Source organism: Triturus cristatus, chromosome 2_2 (genome assembly GCF_964204655.1).
Source record: "Triturus cristatus chromosome 2_2, aTriCri1.1, whole genome shotgun sequence".
Taxonomy (NCBI): domain Eukaryota; kingdom Metazoa; phylum Chordata; class Amphibia; order Caudata; family Salamandridae; genus Triturus; species Triturus cristatus.
The window spans coordinates 839,807,190-839,820,242 of record NC_140582.1 but is presented as its reverse complement, the minus strand read 5'-3'; the positions used below and the strand labels follow the sequence as shown (position 1 = coordinate 839,820,242).

Below are 13,053 nucleotides of genomic sequence, written 5' to 3'. Positions count from 1 at the left end.
CAAATAAAGGCAGTTAATGCCATCTTTCTAAGCAATGAGACTGGCTGAATGTTTTTCCTAAACAAGGATATCGTATATGAAAAGTTAAATCCTAATAACTTTTTAAAATAGTTAATAAATACTAATTTTGTTTGAAACCCCTACATTTTTATTTGTAAATATAACCTCACGTTTCTTCCTAGCTGTACCAGTGTTAGGCTTGGAGGCTACCTAGAACAACCTTTAGTAGTCACCATCTTAAACTGATAATTTTGTAATATAAAATACATATGATGCTACTCAAGAAAATGTTCCTAAAAATAAGTAATGTCTTAAGAGTACAAAAGCAGGAAGTGTAGGATGCCAGGAGTTACACTTGATAAGAGATACTTTTGAAAATGGACTGAAAAACCTGTTAATTGGGATATCATTTTTCAAGACCGGCAAAACTAGTGCAGGCAAAATTCCAGCAAAACATTTCTGCACACCAACAATAAGCACACATGTATTAAAGCCATTGCATTTTAAGTTAGTAAGAGAAAAGCAATGCAAGCGTGGCACAAGTGTCAAGCCAATGTTTACTATTTACACGACATGCTCGTTAACTATACGCAGAAAGAGAATTTCAAACCCTTTAACATGCTGAATACAAAGTACGACATCCATTTTTGCACAGGGGTCCTCTACAGATTATGTTTAAGTGTATGGGTAGCTAGCTTAACTCTTTTTAGGGTACATGATAGCAAAACAAACTATCTTTGTCAAACTTTTAATTTACTCAGACGTAACCTTTCAGAAAAGGTGTATATACATTCAATCAAATTCTATACAAATGAGATACATTTCCCGGCTAGTGAAGTTTTAGGATGTGTCCATTTAATATTCTATTTGGTATAATATGAAAGGCTGTATTCGAAATAGTGCCTCATTAAACAGATTAATTAGTCACAATTTAATTTGTATGAAAAGGTGCAAAAGCAAAAGTGGGTGACATAACCCTTATCCCAGTTTTTGTGCTTAGTTTTTGATGTAGGAGGACCACATGCACATTTCTCACTCAGCTATGGAATTCTAACCTTGAGGACAGACTGATGAGGTCAGCTGGGAGATGCTCCCCATTGGTCACCTTCACTACTTCCCCTATGGCCACCTTTATGTCCCGGCATGAAAATGATGAGAACAAAAAATGAGTAACATAAAATAAGAAAGGAAACATAAATGGAAAAAAAAGAGACAAAATCGAAAAATTATTATAAAAAACAATACATATGTTAATAAAAAATCTATATGCATCATTTTCAAAATTCAGTTTTTCTGATCAGCACAATTGACCAAGTTGACACATTACATTACATTTTTACTTCTCCAAAACCAGGAATTAAAACTTAAATTTACATTGGGTCCAATTCTGTAATTAACATATTCATTATTCAATATAATGAAATTAAGTAATTTTTTACTTAAAAGTGACATTTCCTATCATTGCCTAAATGCAGGGAACAAGCCATAAAATGTTTTTAAAATGCGTCTTTAATGCAGAAATGCCAACAGTGCTAAACATGATTTACTAATACATGGAACATGGTGGCCTTTAAAGCAAGAGAAATAAGCCTGTTGACATTTAAGAAACAATCTTCAATATACTATAAATATTTTTTTACAGAATGTAAGGTCGGTTTAGATGTTCTAACATGACCTCAATTTTAAGTCTTGATAAAGAAATGAATTTTGAAAATGAAGCACTCTTCAGTTAAGTGGTTTTTCCAAATAAAATTATCCAAGGAAATTATGATAAACAGCCTCCAAGAAACCAATCATTAAAATAAGATTTTTTGGAGCTGATGCTGGTAAATATAACATGAAGTAAATTAAAGTATTGCCCTCTTAGGCCAACAACAACCCAAAAACATATTTACCAGAGTAACATCCACTTAAATAGAACAAATAATTTGGTGGCATTTTCGATGCTCATCAAAAAAATGTGATTTAGGCTTTTGTCTTAAGTACATGGCACTCAATTTAATGGGGATAGTGATTAGTACTTCTGTTTAATCCTTATTTCCTTGGAGCAATCAAATATACACAGGGTAGAGAAACCGGCCTCTACACTGTTAGCATCAGAAGGCATCTCTACCTTGACGAGAGAAGCATTGTATCAGCAGGTATATATTCTTTGCCATTTATATTAACTATATCTCCAACCTCTACCTGAAAGAAAACTGGGAACTGGTTAATAATCTTCAAGTGATAGCATTGCTAGAAAACATAGAATACTTTGGCTTTACAATACGTTGGTGCACACAGTACTAGGGAAAACAATTCCAACATCTTAACAGCATTACAATGTGCATAATCAGTGGCGACTCATAAAAGTTAGCACTTCATTTTGTACAGATGTATCTAAAACCACAGGCATTGACACTTATGTATTACATTTAACATGAAACTCCTCTAGAATAAAATGGACCTTTACATGATTTTGAACAAATAATTCTGAAGAGCTGTTTGAAAAAAGCCGGAAATTTACACTCATCGATCTGCACCTATGTTTGAAGCAAACTTCCGGCTTGTTAGACATTCTCGTTGAATTCTATTACCCATGGAATTCTGCAACAGCTTCAGATTCCCAAAATATCTAGATGCATAATCCTTAATGCAGACAAAGTAAAAAGGTGTACATTTCCTCAAAAGAGTTCAGTACTGATATGTTCATTGAAATATTAAAATATTTTCTTTTTGCTTCTCCATGGAGAGAATATTCTTCTCATAGAGAAATGAGTTCACCTATGCTCTCAAAGATTGGTGGTGTTTCCTTCCCATTTCTACATTGCATATCTATTTCCTTGTGCCCTTGTTGGATGTAAATCAATATGACTATGGAGGGTGGGAAGCTAACCAAGTAAGTCTACTGAATACCCTCAAACCAGCGAGCATGTTGGTATTCGCAGACTTTTACAGGTGAATCTATTCTGTATCACCAACAAACCTGCTCACCATTCCAACTTCTGTGAATTAGCAACAGAATATGCCCTTCAAAATACAGTTACCTGCACACTTATGCTAAACTTTGGTAAGCAAATACCTTTTTGACTCAGACCCATAATTATATTATTTCTATTCCTATTCAAAATGCTACAATCTGCACTTTTTGTAAGGCCACACATTTAGTTACATCATTGACCCCAAAGAATTAGGTGAAGTTAAATAGGCTGTACAACAGCAATCTCTAAATATCTAAGCAAGTTATTATTTATTATGCAGGACTGTTTAGGTTTGATTGCCTGATAAATGAAATAAAATGTTTGACAGAGAGACACTGCAGTATCTTAGGATAAGGGCTGTGGATAACCTCTCAAGTGATCTTTAAAACTTGCAATAGAATAAAGAGAAAGCTAGGCAGAAGAACTCTAAGGAATGATTAAAGCAATAAACAGCAGCATCATAAGTAAAAACTATGAAATACAAATGTACAATTACTTTGATGGAGTCTTGATTTCTAGAATATAAACATATATTTCGAAAAGTATAGTCTACATAGGACTTTTGGAAATTTGCAATAGTTTATTATGAACATTTTTATCACAACTATTTCTGTGTTGCTAACGCAGATTATGTTCTAAAAGACAGCATATTCATGTGTCACAAAAGGCATGTTTGCCATTTCTTACTATTGGAAATGGATTTTGGATTTCAACAGACAACCTGGTGATTGGCTTTGAATTAATGGTACTGATTAAGTACCAGACCAAGTAACAAGGCACATATCAAATTAAAAGAATGAACTGGCAACACTATATATAACACTGTGTGGAAACCATCTCGGAAAAGTGAAAGGACTAATTAACAAGTAATACACATTGATATCACTTGGAAGTATGGCATTGGAAGTGATGTCACAGGAAGTGTCACCGCAGCCATGTGATAAACCTTGCAATAACAGGAATAGGGCAATAAATGAGGCTACATTTAAAGAATGCTTGTGGTTACAAATCTTTAATCACTTGCACAGTAGGAAATAGTACAGACCTATAACTAACTGTGCATACATGTTATGCAGTTAACGATCAATGACAGAAAACAGGCAGCATCTCACATTTTCATACAATTTACTTAAGGTGCCTTGAATAAGGAACAAACATATCCTTTGAGACAAAAAGTTGAAGCTGATGTCAAATATCTGCAACACTTCACGCCCTGAATTAGGTAAGCGGCTGCAGTTGAGTTCAGGAAAGATACTACTTACGGCTATGAAAACATTGAAGCTTTCAACACTAACTTTATGTAAATGCTTTTTATTTTGCTGGCTTTGTCACAGGATAAACATTAAAATAACTTGAATATGAAGACTTTTAAAGCATAGGAATGAGGATGGAATGTGTGGTATCTGGGGCTTTAACTGGAATGCTGAGATGTCACCTTATTCTATAGAATGTATTGGGCAAGAGCAGTTCCAAGGGAGAATGTTTCTGTTTGAAACTGGGAGCTGGAGCAGCTGCAAGGAAGATGACTGGGATTGTTCTCCTAATCTTAATTAACTGAATAAACTTGTTTAAGGATTTCAGCCAAGCCTTTCTAATTTTGGATAAATTAACATTGTTTTACTGGAGACGAGGGACAAAGGATTTGATTGGAGATAAGGATTTGATTGGAGAGCATTCATCCCAACATCTGGGTGAGGTGAGGTGACGCGACTATACGGAGAACTGAGTGGCAGCCTAAGCATCTGTGGCCTGCAGTTAACTTTAACTCACTGGTACAACCTTCAGACCATGCTACAGTTATTGTGGTGGGAGTACAAGTATGCTGGTTTGGCGAGCGCTTTCCATCATTGTTATGCCCTTATGAATTAAGCGCAACAGCCATTGAGCGTGACTTTACTTCGTGCTGCTGCTGCCTTCTCGAGCCCAGAAATACCAGTGCGGGGTCATGGAGTGTTCACGCCTGGATTAGGTAGGCCTCTCCAGCTAACTGTCCTTCAAACCCACCCAAAATCTCTGGTTCCAAGATATTGTGACTACTAAGAACTAACAAAAATGTGAACATGCTCAGCAGTGCTCTTCGGCATTCAAGCCACATCTACCTTGCTAGAGATCCCACCAAATCTTCTTGACAAACTCCCCTCACCCTGTCCCCACAACGGGCGCTCTGTTATGCCAATGGAGTCCCCGTCACTCCTCCATTAAACGACCCACTGCTGAAACAGGTAACCATCTCAGAGGTATCCATCCCCCAGGAAGGGCCAAGTCTGGCAACACCACTCACCAATGCCCCATCGCAACACCTCTTCCCTAAGCTCTGCGCTTGCTTGCCATTGGGTCCCACTCCCACCATCTCCCAGATAACCAACTACCCCACCCTCTCCTAGAGAAGTGATCCATGCACTACACCTCCGCCAGCTGAACCCCCTACCCTCAATACCATTCACACTGTCTCCGCAACCACCATCTCTACAGCCTCCTCCACGAGCAGATCCACTGACCTGAAAGCTCCGTCACCAGAACTATTTTTTCCCTCCCACGGCACACTCCTAGAAAGCCAACCGTCTCACGGAGAACTGATCCGGATGAACCTTCTACTCCCGATATCCTCCACACTGTGTTCACCTCCTCCCCCCTACAGCCTCATCCACTACTAGACGCTCAGACGCTAAGGTTGCACAACCAGAACTACTTCCTCCTCCTCAGGGAACACTTTCACTACCCAGCTCGAGATTTCCTCCGCTCCCATATCCTCTCAGTTGCCCAACCTGAGCCGACTCGATCCCACCTTAGCCCCTACCCTGACTCTGGCAATCACCATTACACTCCACCCGCCACTATAATCCCAACCACCACTCAACTGATCCCTATAATAGCCCAACTAAAACTCAAAATCAACACTATTCTGGAGTAAAATTCATCACTTTATTTAGACACACAGATTAGTCATACCCCACCACAACCCCACGCATCTATGGTAAACACCAACCCTGCCACAATCAGTCATTCTGAACCCTACCCCACCTCTAACCAAACCATCCCCTACATTCACCACCACCTCAAACCTAGACGTACCCCAACTGGAATATCACAGCGGGAAGCCGAATTTCAGAGCAACACCTACAACAATCCCCCCAGTCAACCCTGCCACTGCAAGATCCTAGTTATCCTTGGTGCGAACAGGGCCCGGAATACCTCCAGTTCTCCCAGGCCGCCCCCGCCCAACTAACTACCATCCAAACCAGTCAGCCCGGGCCAAGATCACTACCTATGAATTGCTGCATGCTTATTAACTGCCTATCAGCAGTCAGGCATGCCACTGATATAGCCAAATCCATCCTACAACACAATACTGATATTTGTTTTCTAACAGAAACCTGGCTAAACAACCACTCATCCCCTCATATCGACCTCCTCACCCCACCAGGTTTCTCAATCATTTGCAGCGACCGCAAGGATTGCAGATGGGGCGGATTAGCTGTCATTCACAAGAACGATCTTAGCTTAACTCCCTTCCGCACTGCAAAAACCCTACCTTTGAATATTTAGGAGTCCAGCTCTCTTCTAAAGGCTCCAACCCCATGAAATTCCATGTCATCTACCCCTGTCGAGGGGATAACACACAATTCCCCAATGACTAACCAGATCTAATTTTGTAAAACTCTCTAAAAGGCAGCACAGACGTTAATCTAGGAGACCTAAACCTGCAAATGAATAATGCTAAAGATCCCACAGTACAAGCCGTCTACACCCTCCTGGAAACTATCGACCTTACACAATCCTGCAATAAACAAACCCCCAATTAAGGATTGACCCTTGACTCAACCATCTCCAAACATAACACCCTATCCATCCAATCTATCTACCTTCTGACTGGACTGATCACTGATATATATATATATATATGCACCGCATATACCTCAAAACTGTATCGGCAACTATGCCCTAATGTCTTTTGTATGTACCTCAAACCTGCAACTGCAACTACATCCAAATGTCTTCCGTATACGTCGTTTACACACTGTCACCTTGCATTTCTATCTACTCCAAATGTATCTCATATAAAGACCGCTATACAAACTATGTGAAGCGCTCCGATACCCTCGGGTCAGGTTCGCGCTTTATAAAACTCAATAAGTAAAATAGGTATGCAAGCTCCATCCTCATTGCGCATGCTCTGCGTGTACATTTCCGTGTAGTCATAAAGGTATGTAAACAAGCTGTATTGCCTACAAAAAGAGATGTAGCGCGACACCGGTCTAAGCCATTTCAGAGGATTGGGCTCACCTTGTCGAAATGTATAAAAAAAAATTTTTAAAGCTGGATCACCTTTAGGAAAAGATGCAACGCAACACTGGGTTTTAGCCATTTTGTAACATTAGTCACTTGGTTATAAGTCAACACTATGAAAGCAGCATTCTTGCGACATCGTATTATTTGGGAAGATCGCATTCTCTATAAATTGGAAAAGGAATCAAAGGAAGGAATATTCAATACACGGTGATAAGCACATCTTTTAAGAATTGTGCCTGTATCAACAAACGATAATGGACACACCTCTAATATGACTTTTCTGGCGGTAGTTGTGTTAAGTTTTTTTCTTTTTGCAGGTATTGTGTCTGCTTAAATGTGGTTGCATTGTGTTGTCTCTTAGTTTATTTTGTTCTATTTTATTTCTCTCTTCTTCTCCTTTGGCACTATGTTGTTCACAATGCAGAATGTTACAGCGCCTGCATAAAATGGGCCACATGGAAGAAGGTGTTTGAAAGATATGCTAGAGTGTTTGGATTGTAATTAAGCTGAAAACTGAAAACAGCTTTGTTGTTGCATTGTTTAGATCCTAAAGGGCAAGAACTTTCTAAACACCTCCCAGGTGTGTCTGATAATGATGCTTTGAATTTAAATGAATAGGAGTTATGCATTGGAAAACTGAACATTCTACCAAAGGTTAGTACTATATTAGAGAGGTATCACTTCGGGAAGAGGGTGCAAAGATAAGGAGAATGAGTGGAAGACTACTTCAAGGACTTGAGAAAATTGGCATCATCATGTGGAACTGTGGAAGACAGGATTAGGGATCAATTCATGCTGGGTTGCAATATTGATAAAGACAGAGATGAGTTGTGGCAGAAGGAGGACCCTACACTTGATTAGGTTTTGTTATGAAATGCATGGAGGTAATAAAGGACTTGGTGCAAGAAATTAGTGTGGTTTAACCAAACTAGAGATCACAGGAGAAGACAGTAACTGTTCAAAAGAAATGCTTTAGACTTGGAAGCTAGAGCCATTTGGCTTATCACAAAGAATGTCCTGCTTTATAAGCTCAGTGTAAAAACAGAGGGAAGAAAGGTAATTTTCAAAGTGAATTCAAGAGTAAGAAGGAAAGGAAAGAATCAAAGAAGTGGGTTTACGACAAGAGGGGGGTGACAGTGAAATTTAATGTGGACAGATAGTACTGTGTTTGAAACTGGGAGAAGGAGCAGCAGTGAGGAAGATGGCTGGAATTGTTCTCCTAATCTTAATTATCTGAATTAACTTGTTTACGGATTTCAACCAAGCCATGCCTGTTCATTTTGGAAGATTTAACATTATTTCAAAATGGCCAAATGAAAAACTCAATGTTAAAATCTTTAAGTAGCAGATTTGAGTTCGTAATGCACAACAAATTTAAGGACTACATGAGGCCTTCCTGAAATCCCAAGTGAGGAGATCCTCTGAAATAAAAAAAAACAAAAAAGCTTACACATCAAATGAATAAGTTAAAACTCGCCTACCAACTACTTTTATGTCTTTTCCAGCAGATACAATGAAAAATTACATTAAACACCAGATTCTGGGCATAAAAAGAATTCTCGGTGATTAGAAAGGCAACTTATTCAGTTGTAACTTTCAATTGTCCTCTGGGTTGAGAAAGATAAAGGGGGAAAAAGATTCAAATAAGAAATGATGAAGGAAAAAAGTCCACTGTAGCAGAAAGTCTGCTGAAGTAATGTTTGTATTGTCTACAAGCCAATTAAATAGCCGTTTTGCGTTCCTGTTTCAGTATAAGGAAAAGACAGTCTAATAATCAAAGAATGTCTTTGAAAACCATTTCTGAAGGCTATCAAGGATAGAGTTAAATTCGTACATAGCAATAGAACATGAATGTATATATTTGTATGAGGGATGGCTGAATGAAAAGTATACATATGACTGGGAGGGCAGAGACTATAGATTAGATTAATAGCAAAAAGCTTTGTATCAGTTCTTTTAGTCTGCTGCTAGAGTGCAAGGTACTATCATCACCATTGTACAGATGCAATAATTTATGGATACCTTTCACTGTGGATCTTTGATCAAACTAAACCCCTTTCAGCTCTGTTTCGACACAAATACCTCTTTTTTCCACTTCCAGTAATACTGTAGTATAAAATTATTTTTGGTTTGCCCTAATGGAAGGCACTCAAAAAAGATCAGTCAGACATTGGTTACTATACATAAACATTACCAAGATATCTAGGGCAATAGTCTCTCTTTTAAGTGCACTGTTTCTTCAGTGAGCACCGCTGTCTCACTACCATCAGAGGCGCTCATGCATGCTTATGAAGTATGGCATTTTAACTATTAAAATGATCAACGTGAGGAGAGCAGGTACCTGCTGTTCATCTCATACCCACATGTATACACTAACATGCATGCAAGGCACCAACATGTTAATGATCTCATTCGTTTTGTGATTTGGGGAAATCCATTTCTTTAAAGCGATATCTGTATGCCTTATATTTGAAGGGGAGGTATTCCTTTCAGTTCAACAAAATAAGTTTGATATGGTTCCCCCTTGATACTGAACACATTTGGTCTTTACAATAGCAACATGACTTTAAGAAATACAGGAACACATGGTCAAGTTGAAATTGTACATTAGATTTTAATTGTTCTCCAGGAGAAATATATATGAAAATGCAACAAATGAACAAGTCCAGTCAGATATACACAGAAGACTGCGGACACTTCTACGTCCTGAAGCAATGCTGGGTTGGAACAGGATGTTAAACAGCATGAATGGAATACTACTTATCCAAGAGAAGAGTTTCACAAAGTGTATTTAATTGTTGTTTAGAGTTGCATGTATCCAGATAAGGTCATCCTAAAACATAAATCTAAAGCAACACCCTTACTGGCAGAATTTCAAGTATGAACAAGAATTGAGCTCAATGAACAGGACAGTCTCACACTCTAAATATTTTCCTATGCTTTATCAGTGTTTCGCAGGAAGATGATCATCTAGCAAGTCTGGAGTTGGTATATAAAAGATTATCAGAGGATCAAACCTTCCTCTTTGCATCAGTACTAGTTTGGTGGTCATGTATTAAGGACAATTATGCCCTGACACCTAGACTCCGATTTGCACTTTTCGTTTTTCTCCTTGCTCCAAACTCAATGGCTTCCCAAAGGATAATGGGCCAAATTTGCCCAGATGCTCCAATCTTCTGTCACACTCTTTGTTTTCCAAATGTGGATTAAGAGAAGACCATAAAGTAACTCTTTTGTCCAACAAGTTTTTTGATTATGTACAATGGCAGTTGATGCGGTTTGCTGTGGAATCTGGTACTGAGCATTCCATATTACCTAGGGTAAGGGCAAGAAAGATGGAGGCTCAGTGGAGCTGGCGAGGCTTGTAAGGCAGATGACTAGACAGCAAGTTTTGCGCAAGCATGCATCTAATAATCGATAGGTACGAACCATATTTTAACTGCCTCTGAAGTCTACAAGTATATCTGCAACAGTTATATGTTGTGTTTCCATTGTTTTATCACCTGCACTTCCCAGTCGCTCACTTCTGGTCTATTTGGCTATTAGTTATATGTCCTTGAATGTGTCCCACATCTGGATGAATGAAGAAAACCTTGGAGCAGAGAATGAGGTTTTTAAAGTGGATTAATGTTGAGCAGTTCAAGGACAGGGCGGGGCAAGGAGGGAGGTCTCAAAAGTCTGTTAATTCAAACTTTTTAAGTTCATCAAATTGGAGCTCGTAGGAGCCAAGTGCATTGTGTTGATAGGCAGACTTGAACTTTGGACCATAAAAGTTCTGGCCAACTTCAGGTAATTTTTGGTTTAATCATTAGTTATGACAGCCAGCCTTTATAATGGGATAGATGAGACAAAGAAAGTGTTCAAAACCAAAAACACAAAATGAAAAATAGAAATAGAGCTATCTGGCTATCTGGCTATGGTGAATGGCTAGTTACATCCATACCACAGGTTTCAGTGGCAAAGCTGCAGAAGACAAATCTCCAAGATATTCCCCAAGTTAGCCACAACATGTGTTACAATATACCACTGCTGATTCAGAGAAGGGTGCGAAAGGTACGGAAAGCAGCAACACATTGTCATGCTCTCTCCAGTGTCAGAAACAGGCCCAAAAGCTATTGGTTCCAAGCTGTGCATATGGCCTTCCAAAACATCTAGAGCAGAGGTGTAAAACACATATACAGAATGCCAGGACCTCTGCCCTATATTTAGGATCCCTGATGAGGTAAAAGGGCATATAATTAATCTGAAGGTAACTCATTTGCATAGTCAGTGGTTATCCTGAAAATCTGGCATGAATACAGCTCTATTAGACTTACGAAAAACCCCTGATCTAGCACATCCACTTCTGAGTGGTCTCTGCCAACTATCCAAGAAAAGCAACGGATGGCCTACTCCAAATTAAGCAAAACATTCCAATATAAGAAGACAGACAAAAACATTTAGATGGAGATTTTTTTAAATGTATCCTCACCGAGTCCTCCAAATCATGAAGCATGTCCTAACTACCACCACTTTGTAACTCATAGGTCTACAAAGACTTTCTTAAATGTATAGCTTTGTACACATTTGCTAAAATCCTTTCGTCCCAACGAATATAAATTACTATCCAACTCCATTAAAAGTGAACAATTTTATTATTCCAACATTTTAGGATTCCATTTTATTCATATACTGATTTCTTTGTACATTCATATGTTGCTTTATATGTCGCAACAACCTTTTTCAGCAACCCCAATATATTTCAGACCTGGGAGAGTCAACTTCAATGATGATTTGATATCTTGTGTAACTGATTTATCTTTCCATAAACAAGCAAATACAAACATGAGTGGTATGGTTGTTACAACAGATGCCCATAAAATATGAAAGTGTAAACAAACTACGATTATAAAATACCTTCTTGTCTATTCCTTTTGGTTCCTGAGGACCTCCATTCTTTGCCATGGTGAGCGGCATACTACTCATGCGCCATGCTGAAAACACTGCGTGGCATTAGTCATAAAGGCTATGTCATCTACAGCCCATTTTTATTGGTGGTGATTACATCCATCATATTGGAGGAATACTATGATTCAAATGGAACATAATGAACAACTTATATTATCTTCGAAGGTCCCGCCATCTCGGATAGGATATTTATAGTGTACTGCTGACACTTCCATAAGATTTAAGATGATAAATGCTAACAATTTAGAGATAATAGCTCATAAAATATTTGTCAACAGAGCTATTAACGGAATCGAAGCAGTAGCCACCCTCCCCATTGCAGAGATTTTACTGATGAATAATGGGGATGCATATTCAAAAGAGACAATGTGAAATGACACCTACTATCACACAGTATGTAAAGCAAACTACAGTTTGTTTATGATGGCTATCACTCACTATGACAATATTTCTGTACTTAATCGGGCTTAATCTTAAACTTGAGTATGTCCTGTAGTTTGATCATCACTATACTACTGAGCAATTCAACTTACATTGTTTTAGAAACAATTTGTAATTCTGCATAAGCAACATTCAATGCCATTCTACAGGCAAGATGACATTTCAATGTCTTCACACATTTCCCTTGTAGCTGGCCCAGCTTTTCCATCCAATACATCCCCCTTTGCAGCAGAATCTTTTATGCATCCCATTCTGGGTTCAGTCTCCCTACATGCAACACCAAACTTTTCAATTGGTTGATATTATGCCAATTTTCTTTGGCATCTACTTCTACAGTGAATCTCATATTTGTGATTATATGACTTTCATGTTCAGTTAATCTAGTCTTTACTTTGCAATCAGTTTTGCCAACATA

At 38.4% G+C, this 13,053-nt stretch overlaps 1 protein-coding gene across 4 annotated transcripts in view; it reads right to left on the bottom strand.

Annotated features, from left to right (window-relative positions):
• Positions 1-13,053, bottom strand: part of ATP8A1 (ATPase phospholipid transporting 8A1) — a 1,017,459-nt gene that overhangs the window by 710,101 nt on the left and 294,305 nt on the right. For 2 of the 4 annotated variants that reach the window (XM_085642166.1, XM_085642168.1), the window contains exon 7: positions 1,056-1,129. In XM_085642166.1, coding sequence (XP_085498292.1) covers positions 1,056-1,129 — 74 coding nt within the window. Of the gene's footprint in view, positions 1-1,055; positions 1,130-2,113; positions 2,188-13,053 lie in introns of all 4 variants that reach the window. The other 2 variants (XM_085642167.1, XM_085642169.1) reach the window with 1 other exon arrangement.